At 35.8% G+C, this 20651-nt stretch overlaps 1 protein-coding gene across 2 annotated transcripts; it reads left to right on the top strand.

The window, feature by feature from the left end:
• LOC109825640 lies at window positions 551-19868 on the top strand. 2 transcript variants are annotated; one of them, XM_020392505.1, is made up of 4 exons: window positions 551-986; window positions 17770-17917; window positions 19226-19363; window positions 19629-19868. In XM_020392505.1, the coding sequence occupies exons 1-4, from the start codon at window positions 673-675 to the stop codon at window positions 19677-19679; spliced, it is 651 nt and encodes a 216-aa protein (XP_020248094.1). In that variant the 5' UTR covers window positions 551-672; the 3' UTR covers window positions 19680-19868. The 2 variants fall into 2 exon arrangements, with proteins under 2 accessions (XP_020248094.1, XP_020248101.1); XM_020392512.1 differs by lacking the exon at window positions 17770-17917 and having other exon boundaries at window positions 564-951; window positions 19629-19828.

Genomic DNA, 20651 nt, shown 5'->3' with positions numbered 1-20651 from the left:
TAACTCTTCTCGATCCATATTTGAAAAGTCCTCCATTTGCAGTTTTCATTTGTTGACATGAACGTCATCTGATTGTAACTTTCATCATTGAAATATAGAAGTCGTCGGATTGAAACTTGATGGGGATCAGCTATCTATTGTGATTTTTAGACAGCCTACAGATATATCAGCTCATGATTAGACATGACAGCCGGTTTAAATCCTAATTTTACCTTCATCTTTCTCATGTCAGTGAATGTTAACTCTTAGGGTTAACATGTTAACTCTTATGGTTAACATGTTAACTCTTTACAGTTAACATGTTAGCTCTTAAACATGTTAACTATTAAGAGTTAACATGTTAACCATAAAGAGTTAACATGTTAACCCTAAGAGTTAACATGTTAATATAATAACCATAAGCCTGAACACAATTTTTTCAAAAAAAAAAAAAGGCTGCAACACATTGTTGAAAATTGGAGGGTTAAGACACATTGAAAGTTAGATTTTGAGACTAGAAGCAATTTTCCCTTTTATTTTTGATAAAAACATCATAGAAATAAGCAAAACCCGACCGTATCAAAGGGAAGCAACTTAACCGAGAATTGATTTGCAAAAAAACACACCTCAAGTTACCCCCTCTTCCGCCGTCAATCCCACGAGCACGCGCGGCTCACACTCTCCAGAGCTCCCATGGAGGGCGTCGGTGCCCGCCTCGGCCGCTCCTCGACCCGCTTCCAGCCCGCAGTCGCCTTCACCGGACCAGTGAGGAAGTGGACCAAAAGGTGGGTCCCACTCCCAAACCCTAGCACCACCAGCAACAACTCCTCCTCGTCAAACCCTAATAAGACCTCCAACAGCGAACCGTCCAACCTCATGCTCTACAAATGGACTCCAATTTCTCCGTCCAAAAACGATGGAGTTCCTGCCACACCCGAGGACCCGCCGAAGAGGAAGTTTCGCTATGTTCCGGTACGATTCATCTGGGTTTTTTTTTGGATTATAGGGTGAGAAATTTCATGCTTTGGCTGTTCTTTAAAATCCCTTTTGTTCATTATGATAATTTCTTTCGATTTATTTCATCCAAAATAGTAATTTAGGACGTGGGTTTTTCTTTTGGATGCTCCTGGATGTAAATTTGGTGCTTTATATGGAATCATAACTTGAGTATGATTTGATTTTCGGAGTTCTTAAAAGAGTATTGAAGTGTTTCAGGTGAGATCTTGGTACTTGTTGAAGATAAAATTAGAATGTGGATAAGGGTAATCTTTAAGTGTTCCTGAATTTTTATTCGGCAGAGAGTGAGGTTTTATTTTGGTAGAGAACCATAGGGATGCTACTATTTTTTTGGGAGATAGGAAATGTGGCTTCTTGGTCCGTGGATGTGTGTGAGGTTCTAAGAAACAGAAATAGTTGAAACCATTTAAAGAGGATGAGCAAGAAGGTGGTTATTAGAGAAGTCAATTGCTTGCAGGAAGGTGAAAACATTTGCCCATGACGTGCATTCGAACTTATAATTTTTCACAAGCTAAGACATATGTTTTGTGTTGAATGAGTAATGCTAATTTTCATAACCAACTCTATCTAACTATAGACTCTTTTTGAACTAGTACAACTCTAGAAGTCACATCTTGCATCAGGAATATGGTTACTGATAATCTAATTAATCTCATAGTATGACTTAATGTTCTTGTTAGTTAAGATTATGCCCCTAACATAATTATGTTTTGTCTTGGATTTTAGCATGCTACTTAGGAAACAACTGACAGTTTAGAGATAATTGAGTCTTAAGTAGTATGTCTTTTAATCCATATGGAGTTCAATTTATCTTTTGTCAATTTATCTTTTGTCAGACGTTTTATAAGACAATATCAGAATACAATATGCAGTCACAACTCTTGTGGATTTTAAGTACATATGAACCCAAAAAATAATGGATCCACGACTATACACTAAAGAATCAGTTGATCTATTAATTGTTTGAGATTCAATATGTAATCTTTGAGATTATGGCAAGCTCCGCTAATGCATTAGTACTGTGAGATTTGGAATATAATCTAGAGTAAATTATCATAATTAGGGCCTTTTATGTTGATTAACAAAGTGGGATTTTGACTTGCTCACTAAACAAAGTAAAAGCCTAACAAGCTCCAAAAGTTTCTTTTATCGCTAAACATAGAAAATTCCTAAGAGCCCTAAATTCTAAACAAAGGGCTTATTACAAACTGGTAACAAATAAAAAGTTTTCTAGCTGGTTTTGGAGACTGAATAGGGAGTTACTACAACCTTTAAACACACATGGGTTCAATTGTTTAACTGACAGAGGTCAGCTCGAGAGTAAAGTGTTGATTTTGCATGTACTAGAGTAGTTAGTATACTAGAAGGGTTAGATAAGTTTGTTTAGGCCCACATTGGAAAATATGTATTGCATTTGTTTTTCCTTCAATAAAAAGGACTGTACCCCTCGGGCATTAGCTAACTTCCCCTACACAATGACATGCTTCTTGACAAGATGAGAATTAATAAGAACTAAACTGTTTTTTTGGTCGAATGAAATATTATACTTTATTAACCAATGAGAAAAGATAATACAAAATCAATGCTCAGGTATACCTGAGATACAGATCATCTTGAAAGGAACTAGTGGGATGAATCAACTATTACAAGTTTACAACTCTGTTTACATATGAAAACATATATAAAAATAGAGCACAAATGATCTTTTCAAAGGCTCTATCCACTTAATGTACTCAAGAAGAATACAATTACTTTTCAAAGACTATCCACTTAATATACTCGAGAAGAATACGATTATGAAAGGTAGCCATGATTACCCAAAGTTTGATTTGCCAAACAATTTTAGCAACCCCTTAACACGTTATATTGTGGTTTCTTAAATTCCTTCCCTCCTATAGAATGTAGATAGTAGCAACAAAGCTTGCATGTAATTTGTTCTTTTGTAGTTACCTAAAGAGCAAGTCTATTGGCACTCGCTTAAAGTGACTGCGGATCCGCACTTGCCAAATAAATCAGTCGTAAACTTATTTATTCCTTTTAGGTTAAATAAAATCCTTGAACTTTGGAGGGTTTGCAAGTCCTTGACTACTTTAATTCTACACAGCTTCCTACACTTTAAGGGGTTTTGCATCGAAACCCCCTTGAACTTCTTTATTCTACTGAACCCCTTACACATTAATGTGTCACATACTGACTATATGTCCGAAAAGGTGAAAGTGCCTATTAGATGTCAAAATTTAATAAAAATGATTTAAAAGTAGAAGGATGATGTTTTGAATGATAAGGAGTTGATAAGGAGTATTTTTGTCTTAATTTATCATGCGAATGCACGTGACTTTCAATTTTACGGTGTTACTTTGGCGGCTTAAAGTGGAAAATCTTTAAAGACTTCGATGGAATAAAAGAAGTTTAGGGGGGTTATGTGTAAAACCCCTCAAAGTTCCCCTCAAAGTTTGGGGGTTTTAAAATTTAAATAGGAGAGTTGTCTGCAAAACCCCCAAGTTAAGGGTTTTTTTTGAAACTATTTGTCTTTGCAAAATTTAACGTGTCATCTATATGTACATTTAAAAAGTAGAGGAAAGAGAAAAGGTCAAATGCTAAATTTTAGGACAACCCCCTTATTGGATGATTATTAGATAACCCTATAACTTTCAAAATACCAGAAAACCCCTTAGGGTTAGGGATTATCAGAAAATCCCATTATATTTAAGATTTTTTTCTTCAGAAAACCTTCTTTAACTTTGAGATTTTATCTGAAAACCACTTTAAAACAATTACTTTTTAGGGGGTTTTCTTGATAAATTGTCAAAATTAAAGGTTTTTTAGAAAACCCCTAAACTTAAGGGGGTTTGTTAATATTTTCAATGTTTTGGTGGGTTATCTAATAATTGTCCAATTTTTTTTGGGGGGGGGATGTATAATAATTAGCCAAAATCAAATATAGTGCACAAATCATTTAAATCTCCTTTCAATAATTTTTTTGTTTTTAAAATTCTATAATATTTTACTATTGCTATAAGAGATTGCTTACAAAAAAATTGATCCATTTATCTACATTCAAGGATTAATTGAACAAAAATGAAAACTTAAGGCAAGAACATAAATTACCCATTTTCACGAATCAAATGCAGTGCACGAAACATTTAAATCTCCTTTCAATAATTTTTGTATTTTTAAAATTACTACGAAAGTTCAATAATATTTTACTATTGCTATAAGAGATTGCATACAAAAAAATTGATCCATTTATCTACATTCGAGGATTAATTGAATAAAAATTAAAACTTAAGGTAAGAACTTAAATTACCTATTTCCACCAATCATCCCAGTTCCCCATCCTCATGGAAAAAAGGAAGATACTGAAGGAACGAGAGAGTATTTCTTTTGGGACTCAGATGTAGATTGTTCTATATTCCGAAGGAGAAAAACTCCTTTCTATTTATGGGCGTTCCCTCTCCACCTGCGTCCCCAAAAAAGTTGCCTACTATCTCTCTAAACCATTCTCTTCGTAAGACCCGATCTCAACGGAAGAAATCCCAGAATGTGAGATATTCCCAACAATCGGGTCAGATTTTTAACGGGTTGGGTTATAGATTTGGTCCATGAGGCCAAAACCACTTACATCTCCCACTTGGCCGAAATAACCAAATGTTTTCCAAGCACACACTTACACTATTTGTGAGATGTGACTCAAGATGTAATTCCATACTCCCACTGTCCGTGAGATATATTCACTTTTCACTCTACGTGAATAAATCGAGTACAACCATTACCTATGATTGTCTCCTTTCATTATTCATGAAAGTTTCATTGACTTAGACATTTCTAAGTCCCATCAAACCAACATGTTTGATGAATGTACCTGCTGAGATACCCTTCGTCAAGGGATCAACAATCATGTCACTAGTAGGAATATAAGTCACACCGACTTCTTCTTCCTCCACAATATCACGAATATAATGATATTGCATCTCAAAATGTTTTCTTTTAGAACTGTTTGCACCACTGTTGATCAAGCTGATGGTTGCTTGATTATCACAGTATATCTCAATTGGTCCATCCACCAAATTGAGATCCAAATTCTTTAGGAATCGTCTTATCCAGATTGCATGAGTAGCGATCATACTACAAGCTATGTACTCAGTTTTTTGTGTGTATCTTACCACACATCCTTATTTTTTACTACCCCGAGAAACAGCTGCACCACAAAAAATGAACAAATGTTCGAAAGTGGACTTCACGTCATCTTTGTCTCCTCCGAAATCAGCATTGGAGTAATCAAGAACTTCAAGCGAGTCTGCTTGATAAACTAACTTATGGTACACAATACCTTTCAGGTACTTCAAATTCCTCTTAAAAGCCTCCAAATGTGCTGGGCCAGGATTACTTTGTTATCTACTAACCAAACTCACCGGATATGTCAGGTCTGGTCTAGTACACAACATTGCATACATCAAGCTTCTAACAGTTTGTGCATACGGGACACCAAGCGGTTTCTGCTCTTCTTCAGGACATTGTTCTTTACACAACCGTTTTTTCATAACCAAAGGTGTTGGTGTAGGATTACAATTCTGCATTCCAAATCTTTTAAGTATTGTATGCAAATATCTTTCTTAATTTAAACTTAACATTTTAGACTTTCTATCCCTAAGGATCTGTATACCAATAACATATGATGCATCTCCCATATCCTTCATCTCAAATTCACTATTAAGTGTTGACTTGATTCTTTCAGCACTTCTATGTTATTTCTAGCTAGTAAAATATCATTTATATATAGAGATCATATTGTGAAACTGCTGCCACTCTTCGAGATATATACACATTTATCTAATTTATTTGCAATGAAACCAAGTTGGATAACCGTACTATGAAATTTGAGATACCACTATCTAGATGACTGTTTTAAACCATATAAAGATTTTTTTAATTTATATACCTTATTTTCCTGTCCTTCAACCTGAAATCTCTCAGGTTGATTCATATATATTATTTCCTTCAACTCTCCGTTGAGGAATGCAGTGTTGACATTCATTTGGAAAAATTCCAAGTCAATATGTGTTACAATTGCTAAGATAATTCTTATAGAAGCAAATTTAGCCACGGGAGAATAAGTCTCCTGATAATCTATATTTGCCTTCTGAGTAAAGCCTTTAGCAACTAATCAGGCTTTAAATGTATCAATAGACCCATCAACCCGATATTTTTTTTAACACCCATTTACATCCTATGGACTTCCTATCTTTTGGTAAGTCAATAGCTCCTATACATTGTTTCTCTCTATTGAGTCAAGCTCCCTTTTCATGGCTTCCAGCCATTGTTCCGATTCATGTGTGTTCATATCATCCACATAATTCAAGGGATCAGTGCTCATCTATGTCAATATCTACTGAGAAACATGATGGTTCACATGAATACAGATAATAATCATCCATCCATGCAGGTGTTGTTCTAGGTCTTTTATTACCACTAAGGCTGACAGGTTGGACAGGTTCACCTGGTTGATTTTTCATAGGCATATTCTCATTTAAAGGTTCATTTTCCATAGTTGGATGATGTATTTCATCAACTATATCCAGGTCATCATTAAGAACATCATCTAAGTCTAGCATAGGTGTACTGCCTCTTGACCTTGTTCCCTTTCCTCTAGATTTTTTTAGAAAAATAGCATCTCTATTTTCAATGACCCCTTTATCTTCATGGAAGAATCTATATCATTTAGATTTTTCAGAATAGCCTATAACTATAAATCTACACTTTAAGGTTTTGAGATCCAGCTTATCTCTAACCTGATATGGAATGAGAACATGTGCAACACAACCCTATTTTCTTAAGTGACTCAAATCAGGTTTGTGTCCATTCCAAATCTCATATGGTGTTGACTCGACTGATTTTGTGGGAATTCCATTCTGTTGTGACGTGTAAGGTATAGTGGTATGTCTCTTAATAACATAATGAGTGCAATAGTTTTCAAATTCTTTTGAGTTGAATTCTCCACCTCTATCAGTTCTTAACACATTAATATACCTTCCAAGTTTCCTTTCTACTTCTGTCTTGTATCTTTTAAAATATTCGAATGCTTCTAATTTTCTGTTTAAAAGATACGCAAAAGTATACTTGAAATAATCATCTATGAAGGTTATAAAATATTCTTTATTACCTCGAGTCTTTACGCTTAACGGTCCACAAATGTCAGAATGAACTAACTCTAAAAGTTTACTTGCCCTCGCACCTTCAGGAAATGACTTTCTAGTCATTTTTCCTGTTACGCAGTGTTCACAGGTAATGTCCTTACACCTGGCAGATTTGATAACAAATCCATTTTAATTATCTGATCTATCTTTCTGTTATTAGGGTGTCCTAGTCTTATATGTCTTAGATCAAAATCAGATAAAAGACACGAGGAATAAAGCAAATCAGACTTCTTATTGCAAATTTAAGGTTTTACAACGGAAAGACAGACAAATCATGTTCGGGTACAAACTTGCCCATAGCATACACTTTTTTGTCTTTCTCAATAGAGACTATTATTGTAAAACCTAACTTCAAGGCCTTTCTTCAGGAAAACTGGGACGGAGATTAGATTACGTCTTATGCCAGGTGCATAAAATACTTCCTTGAGAACCATGATGCTGTCATCAATATCCAATTTGTACGAACCAATACCTTCAACATCTAGGTAGGTATTGTTCCTCATGTAAATCATTTGATCTCCTTTCTTCACCTCCTTGAAGTCGCGTATCCCTTTCTTCGTCTTTGTAATATGTCGGGTTGCTCCCGAGTTAATACACCAACCACCAGCGTTAGTAGTTGCAACATTGCACTCAATGACGTCGATGAACTCCCGCTTACCAGATCCTCCTTGTTCTGGGTGTTTGGGATCGCCTTTATTCTTTGCCTGTGGATAGTTAGCTTTTGAAGTGGTCGAACTTCCTACAGATGTAGCATGATCTAGAAGGTCCTTTCTTACCGCGAGCGCGTTGCTGGCCAGGTCCTTTGAAGGAAGGCTTGACAAGTCCAATCTGATGACTTCCTTGTGCCTTGCGGTAGTGAGCTGCATTTGTTTCTTCTTGCTGCACAAGGTTCACATCTGAACCTTTCCTCCTAGCTAGTAAATCCTGTTCCATTGCTAATTGGGCTGGGAAGTCAATAACACGTTTAATGGTTCCATTAAGCCTAAGTGTTGTAACGGCCATATCTAGTGACGGTGGCAGGCTATTCAAAATAGTTGCCATCTGCAATTTCTCAGGAGTTTCAGATCCTACTGAAGCTAGGTCCTTATCCATGACAATCATCTTGTTCACATGTTCGGTGACATTGTCACCTTCTTGCATACGACATGAATTGAATCTATGCATTAAGAGCTGTATGTTCACCTCAGAAGTAGTGTCATATTTCTCCTTAACTGCAAGCCACATTTTCTTAGCCGTATTATAGTTTTTAAAAATTTTGATTAAACTATCTTCCATGAACATTAACATCAAGCTTTTAGCCTTATTGTCCTTAAGTTGCCACTGATCAAGCTCTTTTTTCTGAGTGTCAGTGGGATCATCACCAAGAGTTTGGTGCAGAAACATCTAGGACACTATGTAGATTGTCATGGATAAGTCCGTACTTAATTTTCCTATACCACATGTCATAGTTGGAACCATTAAGGCGTTCTATTTTTGCTAGTGCAGATGCAATCAATTTACTAGCCATGACGATAATAAAGCTGTATGATATTTCAAATGGAATGGATTTCAGGTGCTAAAATATAAAACTAACTTAATTAATTGATACTAAAACATCTATAAATAAAAAAGTTAAAAAGTTATACTGTAACTATAATAATGAAATATAAGGATAAGATATATTAAAAAAGTTGATCACAACAAGATTAATAAACGTTAATTGCAAGAAGCAAATAAATGGTAAGTATTATTAAGGTTAAATCAGAGATTAAAAAAATGGAATTTTCAACTGTAGCAATTTAATGAAAACTATAAATTGAGGATCCTTGTATAAATATACTAGCTAATTATAAAATACTACTATAACCATATAAATTCAGTAAAAAAATTATTTCTTTCCTTATTTAACAGACCCCTTTTCCGTTTTCAAGCAGATCCAGATTAAAAAAAAAATCCCCACAAGAAAACAAAACAATGGGATGAAAAAAAAATCGATACCTCCAACAGAATTTTGATACTTACAGTGAGGAGAGAAAAATTGAAGGGCTGAGTCCAGCCGGAAGACGGCTATTTACGAGTGGTGACGCGGGTTAGCGAGCGCGAGTTGGCGGGCGAGTCAGCAAACGAGTCGGCGGTGATTGTTGGCGCGGGATGAAAAAGAATTGATGCCTCCAACAGAAGTTTGATACTTACAGTGAGGAGAGAAAAAATTGGAGGGATGAGTCTAGCCGGAGGGCGGCTGCGTACGGGTGCGACGCGGGTCAACGTGAGTTGGAGGGCGAGTCAGTGAACGAGTCGGTGGCGATTGCTGGCACGGGTCAATGGAGATCAGAGGAAAGGGAGGGCGATTTCGGAGGTCAGAAGAAGACGCGGGTCGACAGAGCTCCACAGGAGTGCTGGCGGTGGGAAGGAGGCTAGGGTTTGGGGATCAATGTGGCGGGCTCCGTAGGCGATTGAATCGCAGGTGGAGGAGGTGCGGTCGGTTGAGGATCTCAGGCGACGGGAGTCAGGCGCAGGAGGTGCGAGATCTGCGAAGAATTTTAATGGAATCGAAGGGTATAAGGCTCTGATACCAATGAAGGAACGAGAGAGTATTTTTTTGAGACTCCGATGGAGATTGTTCTATATTCCAGAGGAGAAGAACTCTCTATTTATGGGCGTTCTCTCTCCACCTGCGTCCCCAAAAAATTTGCCTACCGTCTCTCTAAATCATTCTCTTCGTAAGACCCGATCTCCAACGGAAGAAATCTCAGAATGTGAGATATTCCCAACAACCGGGTCAGATTCTTGACGGGTCGGGATACAGATTTGGCTCATGAGGCCAAAACCACTTACAGATACGTGCTTGCTTTATGGGGCAAGTGATAATCGACAGTCGCCTAAGGTCACTGCTGCTAAACTTGCTCTCACCTAAAAACCATTCCAGAAAAAAACCCCATTTTGCATTAGTGGAATTGAAAATTTAGCCATTTGATAACCTGATTCCGAACAACGCTTGAAACGTTACATGAAAAGAGCACGTGCTTGTGATCTTCTTGAGCTTGGTCGCATAGGTAAGATGCATTAGCTAATGATATCTCTAATTTCAATTTTATCGAGGGTCATTAATCTTTTTTCATAACCAGCCACACAATATATGAATGCTTAGGGAAATTGAGACCACCACAAACTATAGAATGCCAATTAACATAAGGTGAAGAGTCAAGAAATCATTCATAAGCATCACTCAAAATGAATTTATCTTCTTTACAACAACTTTGCTGTTTCATTTGACCATAATGAATTTCCCATTTCCGTAAGATTTTATCCCTCACTTTGAGGATTTATTTCCATCCCAAAGAACTATCGTTCTTAGCTCTAACATTCCAATTGTTATCCCTTTTTAAGTACTATTCATGAATCCACTTCATCCATAACAAATCTGTCTTTTCATTAATAGAGCAAAGGTGTTTAGTAGTAGCTACCAAACTGCAATCCTCAACTGATCCCAATCTACCTTTATTATGACTTTGACATATTCTCCTAGAGACAAGCGGGGTCCTATATATTTCCAAAGAGCCTCTCTGAAGAAACCTTCTGCATATGCCATCAATCTTGTGGAATATTTTTTTGGTAGCTCATAATTGCTAGATCAAAATAGATGAACATCAAATAGAAAACATCAAATAGAACACTCCTAGTATATATGACCATCTCTGCATAAAACAAGTGTCTATTTTACAAGTCGTGAATTTGAATTTAAATTTGGATATAGTTGATGACAATTAGCTGCTGATAATCTCCTACATACCAAAGGAACATCGAAATATCATATGGTAACCCTTTCATAGCATTAGCCAAGATTAGCATAACTCTGATCCTAACATTCAGATTCCCACCCCTAAAAACATAATACATTTATCTAGATTTTTTGAAGTTCAGACATTCTATTGAAGCTTTATAGGAACTTATTCAACAAGAGTAATATCCCCCTTGCTAAACAATAACAAATTATCCCTCTTTTTTGCATATTTGTGATGGTAATGAAGACACCTAAATCTTGAGTTTTGTTCAGCCTCTTTGTTGATAGATAGAGGAAAAAATCCTCTTGTCTCAAACCTCTCTTCCCATGAAAATACTTGTGAAGACAATCATTAAAGAAAAATTTCATTCCATAAGTCTTATAATTTTGACAACTCATGAGATGAATGCTTCAAGAATGTCCTCTCCAATTATAACTCACACTTGTATAAAAAAGGTTCAGAGAATCCATCAAGGCTAGGTGCTTTTATTGTGGATATAAATACATTTTGTGAATTTCAGCTCATTAACCTTTTGATTAAGAGTATCTCTGTGCATCAATCGTGCATCATTGAAACAATAACCAGCAATAAAAAAGTCATTGTTAGGCAATTGTAGATCATTGTTAGAGGTACCCATCAAATTTTCGTCAATCAAATTTATCTCATCAGTAATTCTTTCCCCTCTCTATCGTAGAGCACCATGATTTTATTATTATATCGGCTTCTTCATAGATTTATGGAAAAAAACCTCTCATCACTCTCAAAGCTTTAGCTTTTGTCACTTTTTCACTATTTTTTGAATAATAATTTCTATTTAATTTCTTAAACTCCACCTTGAGCTTCTTAAGCTTTTGCACAATTATGTACATTTTGCATCATCTAGCAGGGAAACTCCACGAGTCTTCAACAATTTGCATGAATTTATCATTATTGGTCCACATTTTGAAAAAAAAACGAGATGGTTTTTTCCCACCATCTTTATCTTTTACTATAGATATAACAGTAGGCAATGATCTGATAACACAATTTGCAGAAATTTTATTTAACTATTGTATAATGAAGAATCCAATCATCATTAAGTAACACTATCAATAGTACTCCAATTTCTATCAACTTCTTATCGTCTATTTGACCATGTTGTGTAGTTGACCAAGTGAATCCATATCTTCTTCAGGTGACAAAGATTATAGGCACTAATACAATCTTGAAATCCCTTAAACTTCATGAGTTGATATAGGAGCACCATCACATTGTGAAGTCCCCTCGAGTAATCCAATGCATAGAAACTGAGCTAGATAATATCAGTGTTTCCTCTCATAACTACCTCTCAGCTCCAGGTGATTTAAACCATAAACAAAGCTAGCCATACACTTCAAATTATTTTGATTACCACAAAGGGCTATGGAGTTTATTGAAATTTTCTTTATAGGCTTCTTGAAGTCTAAGAAATGGGACCAAATGAAACTTCTCCCTAAGTTGAACGAAATTTAAAAAAGACTTGATACTTTATAAGCAGACAAAATTAAATATTTGACTTAATGCCTTCTCGTAATCAGATAAAATTCATCCTTCCAGGGAAGAGGCATATGCATTCTCGGGCTATATTTTTAAATTTTGAAAGTCTTATATAAATAAAAGTCATGACTTGAAACTAAGATGAAAACTTTGGTACAATCCTTTTGAATGCCCATATTGAGTGTGAAATCAAAATTCTCATATCCTTTGGATGCTAGTATGTTGTCCGAAATTACATGCAATGGCCCTAAAATGGGGGAAAATATAGACATCTGACTCTTTGGTATCACCCATATGTTGGAATTTTGGAATTCTTGGTGGAGTTTTGGAAGTTTGGTTTAACTTATTGTCACAATTGCATGAACAACAAAAGTCCTCGGGATTGGTAAGTGTTCCTTTAGAAATATAAGGTGAAATCATGTATAACACCCTTTGGCAATGGTTATGCTGCATTTATCCCTCATTGCAATTCACAATCACCTTACATCCTTTTGAGGAGGGTGTAGATGCTAATGAACCAGACTCTCTCCACATTGTGATACTGAATGCTAATAAATCACGAAGACAATTTATAAATTTTGTTTCCTTACACACCTCTAGTAGAAGTGCAAGTGATGTGCAAGTTAATTGTAAAATAATCTGAATGCTCATATCCTTGGGTTATATCATTATGCCCAAACATGGCGAAGTTCCACTCGAAACCAAAACCTTCAAGGTTTCTCCTTTAGTTGATGGCTATACAATTTATACTAAAAATTATCCAGATATTCATATCCCTTGGAATGTTGTTATCTCCACATTGTGACACTGAACTTTGATAAATCACAAGGTCAGTTCACAAGTTTAGTTCCCTGACACACCTGCAGTTGAAGTGTAAGTGATGTGTAAGTTACCTGGAATAAATCTGAATGCTCATATTCTTGGGTCTTGGATCTTGGACTAACTCATACACATATATTGTGGTGTCCAAACATAATGAGGTTTTCACTCAAAACTAGAATCTTTACGGTTTCTCCTTTAGTTGATGGCTATGCAGTTTTTGCTAAATATTATCCAAATACTCACATCCCTTGGAATGTTCATACTATTGCGAGTTTTTGAATCTTAGCCCAAACTCTAGAAATATATCGAGATACATAACTGTATACGCAGCTTCTCTTATTGTTCCTTTAGACAAAAATAGTACATGACATGATTCCCTTAAAGTATCAGTTTGCCAAAACTTAGCATTCTTACTCTCATTTTAGCATCCCACACCCTTTTTGAGCCTGTTTAGTGGTAATAAATCATAATAAGTATATATGAATATTGGCACAACTTTAGTTAATAATTATCTTTATATGCGCCCTAAAAGAAAAATCTGAATACTATTATCTTTTAGGATGTCTATATTCTTGCACATTTTGTACCTTTGTGCCTAATCCTAGGACCATATATGACAGTTTGCAAATGCAATTGAAACTACCTGACCCCAACCCCTACTCCTTGTAGACAAATACCAATCCCACTCCAGAAAGAACAAAAGAAAGTTCCACTTCTTTATCGTGTCCATTAGTCATTCTTGAACATTTACATTTTCAAATCCAGAATTGGAAAAATGCTGACAAATAGAGCTCTACTATCTAATGGAATAAATTTGCAATTCGAACATGACCATCTCTAATATAAGTATCATCTGTGAGTTTTATGAATGTGCCCCTGAAGTATTCATATCTTAAATTTTTTAAACATGTAGGAAAATGAAACTGTTATTAACTTATAAGCATATATATTGAAGGGTATATAAGTGTCATTATTGGCTTTATTGATTAGCCTTTTTTATTTTGAAGGCATTGGTCTTCGATTATGATCCTGCGTAGTGTAAGTACCTACGATGAGATCCACATCGCTGGGAACGATGGACTCATCACTAATCATCATCTTCCCCACTCTCTGTTGGCAATGTAGTCACCAAGGGAAAGGGAAATGAATAAATTGTCCCCTGACCCTTTTCGTCGGTAGTAAAAAACGCTCTAATAAGTAATAACCTTTTAACATAGGAAAATACTCACTGCAGCCATGCCACCAATCTTACGTCATCAATCTGCATGAATGAGATGTCACAAATTTTCTATTTGAAAACACAAAAAAGTACATATAAGCAATCCAAGTGTCAGAAATTGTTATTTAAAACACAAAATGTTATAGCCCTACATGTTAGCTATCTACAAAACCAGCTCTATCACCTATCTAATTAATCCAAGGCACCCTCCATCTTTCTATAAAATCTTGGATCATCTTACATTCAAATAAACCCAAAGGATTCCTTCAGCCCTCCCACCTCCCCACCACCCCCACCCCCCCAAAAAAAAAAGTCATTTTTTGAAGCATTTCACGCTACCAATTCGTCAATCTCGATGAAGATCCTCTCGTTCCCGCCTTTGGTTGGTCAAGCTTCATCCTCTCAACACTTGACTCGTTCTCATCCAGCCCAAGCAAATGCCCCTTTATTTTGGTTTCTTTCATTTCCTCACCTTAGCCTCCAGCCTCTTTATTTCTCCAAAATTCCCACGCTGCTTGCTGTGCTCTTTTCTTCTGATGGTCATCATGTTCTCATCCACTCTGCCACCAATAATTATCACTTCCTCGATTTGTTTTTTTGACACCCCACCGGCCATCGTGAAATTCTCATTCCTCCACGTCTTCACGCATCTAGCACTCCTGGATAGGTGGAGGTGGTCTCCTGGATAGCTGACATGTAGGGCTATGATATTATGTGTTGTAATTATAATTTTTTGACATTCGGTTTGCTGATCTATACTTTTCTGTGTTTTCAAATAGAAAAATTGTTGACCTGTCATTCGAGCGAATTTGATGACATAAGATTTGTGAGGTGGCTGCACTGAGTTTTTCTTTTGGTGTTAAAGTGATATTAGATGTTTACCACAACCGATGAAAAGGTTCGAGAGACAATTTAGTGGTTTCCCTTTTATCCTGTGACTAGGTAATCGGCGGAGACCAGTGAGGATTATGATAGGTATGATGAGTCAATTGTTGCCTGCGATATGAATGTGTAGACACATCAGATAGAGCAGTTAAACAAAATAAATAGATAAAGATCTGTCGGGGTAAATACATAGGAGCAAATTATATATTCACGTTTTACCTCATACTTCAGAGAATATCACTTCTGAGTTGAAGCAGTGAGATCCAGATATTAGCTCTTGCTTAAAGTTATACCAGGCTAAGCTAACCATGAGCCAGGTAATTGGCAGCGGTAATTGGACCATTCATATGACTTGCACATGCTTGTATTCATCTTCTTCCTTGAAATTGGTTTTTATGGAAAGGAAGAAGAAAGTAATACCAGATAAAAATGGTAACCCTTAATTCCTATATGAATTCTAAAAAAAAAAAGATTAGCAACTGAGATGAAATGTGTTTTATCTCTCCGAAAAGATGAACTCCCTTCCTCCCTTTTCCTCTCCCTCTCTTTCTCTCTCTCATGTGCGTGTGTGTGCATGTGAGCAAGCATGCATGCAGTTGATGTTCTGGTGTTGTTGGAGCTGGTGTAGTTGAAGTTTTGTAGTTGTGGAGCTAGCTCTTTTCATATATTTTCTCTAGAATGATTGAAATATGAGAAGTGCATTGAGGTTTTAAAGTATGATTAAGGAGACTATGTTCTCATATTTTTCTCAGTGTCAAGAGTTAGATGTCTGAAGAGGAGTAGAACTAATCGTGTTTCATGCACCATTAATGCATTTGGAATCTGCGTAGCAAACATTGCATGAAATAACAGGCAACAACATTAAGAAATGAACTAAGAGAGTTTTTTTTGCTTCTGAGCAAGGATTGTTTACGTTTTCCTGTACTTTCCTAATATTTTAATCACTTGTTCTTTTGATACCTTTTCCTTGTAAGATATTTCTAAAATTGAATTATATATAAAATCACACTACATTATGCACAATGGATGTGAAAAACACCGAAGAAATGTCTATAATTGCAAATATATTGTGAAATTGTTTTCATTTGCTGGAAGGGTGTGAATGTCCCTGGGCTTATACAGGAACTGTGTTCATTAGAACATGGTTTATGATGGACTTATTCATGTTGCATGTGATGCCACATGGAAAGAAGAAGCTGGCACTTTGTGAGATTGATTTTCTTGATGGGATCACTTTAAAATGTTTGAGATACAAAGATACATTTGAATCATTAGAATAAGGAAGATTATGCTCATTATTAGAGTTGATGCATCTCTGGCTCTTGTATACAACGAATGTAGTACTTTAGCCATTAGCGAGGTTGAGTCCCATGCTTAGAGTTGACACCTCTACTGGCCAGTGCACTGGGAAGTAGTAGTTTACTGGGGTAATCACGATTTTGGAGGGATTTTAGGCATTATATGCTAAGGCATAAACATAAATTGAAATTTACAGTTGATTAAATGAGTGTTCAGGTAAGGATTTCAAGATTAATTGGAGCTATTAAATATCAACCGTTTTGGACTCTAATTTGACATGTACATTATAAAATAACCTCTATGTTAGCAGGTTTAGCATAAATTATCAGGATCGAGTAGGGCTTTTATAATTTCATTCAAGATTTTGGCTCATGCAAGAGTTAATGCATCTTCTGCTAGTGTTTACAAGGAAAACAGTAGTTTAGTGAGGTTGGGACTCACGCATAGAATTGATGCATCTATTGGCTAGCGTTTACGAGTAGTAGGTGAATGAGGTGATCATAATTTTAGAGGGGTTTTAGGTATTTTATACAGAATTGAATTTTATGGTTGATTAAATAATTGTTCAGCTAAGTATATAAAGATCAATTGGAACTACTAAATGTAAGCAGTTTGGATTCTTGTTTGACATGTACGGTAAAACATCCTCTAGGTTAGCATAAGTTATCAGGAATCAGAAGGGCTTTATAATTAATTCATTTAGGTCAGGGTTTGATAACTTCGATGAATTTGAGTGTGTTGTCAGTATCAATTAACAAGTAGAGAATCTCCTTCTACTTTGAAAGTACTCGGTTGCACACGTGTCCGCAAGGATTTACATGCCACAATTTCACGCACAATCAAACTTTTTACAGTGCTTCCTGATTATCTGTTGTTTGAATAATTTATTAGCTTGCTTTTACATAGTTATTGTTCTTTCACGTTAACAATGATTTTACTAATGTGGAGATAATCTTGCCACCTTTTCCAGCATATCCTGGGTTTCATGTGTGTATGTGCATTTGCCTGTGAGACAGAGTTAAACTTCCCAGTTCCTATTATCTAAGTTCCCCTCTTTGTGATTTACTATCAAGCAAAGGTTTCTTTCAGCGACCTTTTCCATTACACCTTCGCTTATGATGGAGAAGAGAATTCGGCAAATTACAATGAAAAGGGGGTTTGATTGGATTGCGGTACAGAATTTTCCTTTTTCTGCTCAACCAGAACCCATGCTGAAATTTGATAGGGTGAGGGTGGCGTTGATTGTTTTTTCTTTAATCTATATCCGAGTCAATGCTTGTCATTACTTCAAAGGGTGGAGTGTGTACACGTATTTCTGAGTTGATATGTGTGCAACGACCATATTTAATTAACACAAGCTTTAAAAAATAAGAAGGATTCTAATTAACAATACGGTTACAAACGCCATTTTTAGTGACTACCATGCAATTTTCTTTCATACATGTTAATTACTATAGTCATATCTATACCTTAAGCATGCGATTGTTAAATTATGATATGATGTCTCTGAGTACATTTTCAAGATAGGGGACACAAGACTCATTAGTGACTTTTACTCTTTTTGCTATTTGTTATGTTTACTGAATGATATTCACATCCTCCATCTAGAACTAATCGAAATTTAATGAGGTGGTCCAAGGCTTGAACTTAAATTAAGAAAATAACACTGATGTATTGAACTTTAAATTCAAACCAATCACTTCTCTGCAGCATATTCTCATGAGCTTATTTTGGAACATTTTCAGAAATCTTTCTTGTAGTGATTTCTTGTCTTACTTACTGCTGACAAAACCCATGATAGTAATATAAGAAAAACCAATAAACAGAGCGTTTGATGATCATTAGGCTATATAAAAAAGTTGAATTTAATTTTCCAGTCTGATGAGATCTCTGCACCTTCTATGGAAGAGTTTCTTCTCATTATTACTGTTATTTCTCTATTTGTCAAAGGACTCTTCCACTACACTAAAGATTTGAAGTTGTGGTGAGGGTTGATTGCTATAATTTTATATTCTAACATGCAGGCTGTGTGACCTTTTTATTGACCGAACTTTGAAATCACACATTATTATATTTTTTCTCAAATCCGCTCTAAATTCGTGTCCGATGGCAAATGAACGTGGGTTGCTCTGATACCATTTCAACTGACCCTTCCACTACCCCAAAACTTTGAATTCGTAGTATGGGTTGAGGGTTATAATGTTAGACCCTAACTCTAATATTATGTCTCATTTTGATAAATGCACTGATATTGTATGAAAATCGGTACATAGATATCAGAAATGAAAGTGAAGATGCACACTATAAATAAATGAATACCTCATCATATTCTCAAGGGGGATGTTATTTCTCTACATAGTCAGGGTTATCATTTCCCTTAAAGAGTCTTACTTCGATTGTTCTAATCTGTAAATTTTATCATCTAGAGTTCAGCTCTTATTTTCACCGCAGCCTTAAGATGAGATCATATTACGTTGTAGACATTAGCTTCTGGCTTTAGAGTGAATGGTTATGAGATGCATACAACATTGCAGGTGTCTGTTACAAAAAACCAGAAGCAAGATGCTGCGGAGGATTCTGGTAGTGAGGGTGGATCATCACCACAGCCAACAACAGAGGATGGCTCAAGTGGGAAAACTAACAGAGATGATGTCTTGATGGAAGATGCTCAGGTTTGAAATTATAAAAGCATTTCTTTTGCTAGTTATGATTGTTCTTTCCTTTTTGCTTCGATATTTCACCCATCTAACCGAAACACCCTGCAATTTTAGTATATAGTCCATCCTCTTCATTATGATCATCCAAATTTATTGCCCATGAAGTTGCCTTTTTGGTTATGTAAACAGTTGAAAATTGGTTCTTATCGAAGAAATGTGTTTGAAGGTTCTTGAAGCTTTCAAAAACTAATTTTTATATTGGCGTTTTTTGATTTTTCAGGAAGCCGCTGAAGAAGCAAATGAAACAAATTTGGACTTGAATCTTAATTGAATCCCACAATTATAGAGCGTGGTGGAGTTGGTGTATAGTTATGGATGGTTAGAAGATGTAATTGAATCTGCAACATACAAAACAACAATATTTCTTCCACCGTGTTGTATCCCTATGTTTTAATGCAATTTCTATTATTTCCTGGAGCAGCATAATTGCTAGCCTAGTTTCTCTGGTTGATTCTCGAAATATTGTTGGATTTTTATCTGTTCTAGATGTCTTGCCTTGTCTTATTACAAGAGACAAAATTTGTTATTAGACTATCGGTTTTCCCCCTTCCAGCTTATCTTATTTGCCTCTAACTAAGAGTGGGTTTGGCAAATCCTTATGAAATTACACTAATATCAATGTTGGCCTAATTTTATTCTAAACTATTTCTTTTGTAAATAACCTCCCCTTGGTTTATAAAAGAACTTATTTAGGTGTCTTTTAGGTAGGGCCGGGCCGGGCCTAGCCCATGAACCAACCTTCGGTTTTGGGTCCAGACTGATTTAAATTAGGGCTCGGGTAGGCTTCGGTGGGCCAAGCCGAGGACTTTGTTCCTTGGTCTGGGGTTAGACTCAGCCCGACCTACTGCTCTCATGGGGCCAAGTTAGGCCTGACCCGGCCCATGGCGGTTCGGGTCGCAGTGCTCTTTTTTCTGCTAAAATTTTCTTCTTTTTAATTTTTTTCTATTCAACTTTTTTACTAGATTAGTATACATATAGTCTAAAGAGAAAAACTTATATATTGTCTTTTTGAGAAGTCCAAACCCTATAAATTTGTAATTATTGATGGAATTGTTTTAAAGGAGAGAAAATTCATAGTAATTTGAGTGTTTTTAGTAAAATTAAAATGACTATAAATATTCATCAAAATACTGAATCGATGTTAGAAAATCTTTACTACTAATAAAATTACAACTAAAATAACTGGACGTTGCAATTTTCAATTGAGTAGCTACTAAAATTATATAAAATGTAACTACCACCT

Source organism: Asparagus officinalis, chromosome 1 (genome assembly GCF_001876935.1).
Source record: "Asparagus officinalis chromosome 1, Aspof.V1, whole genome shotgun sequence".
Taxonomy (NCBI): domain Eukaryota; kingdom Viridiplantae; phylum Streptophyta; class Magnoliopsida; order Asparagales; family Asparagaceae; genus Asparagus; species Asparagus officinalis.
The sequence above is the reverse complement of the archived record's forward strand: the minus strand, read 5'-3'. Positions and strand labels throughout refer to the sequence as shown.

Bases quoted from the DNA above. Each gene is read 5' to 3' on its own strand.
- LOC109825640 (XM_020392505.1), top strand. From the start codon at position 673: ATGGAGGGCGTCGGTGCCCGCCTCGGCCGCTCCTCGACCCGCTTCCAG. The intron at 987-17,769 runs GTGAGAAATTTC...TATCAAGCAAAG, and splicing joins GTTTTTTTTTGGATTATAGG to GTTTCTTTCAGCGACCTTTT. The intron at 19,364-19,628 runs GTTTGAAATTAT...TTGATTTTTCAG, and splicing joins TCTTGATGGAAGATGCTCAG to GAAGCCGCTGAAGAAGCAAA.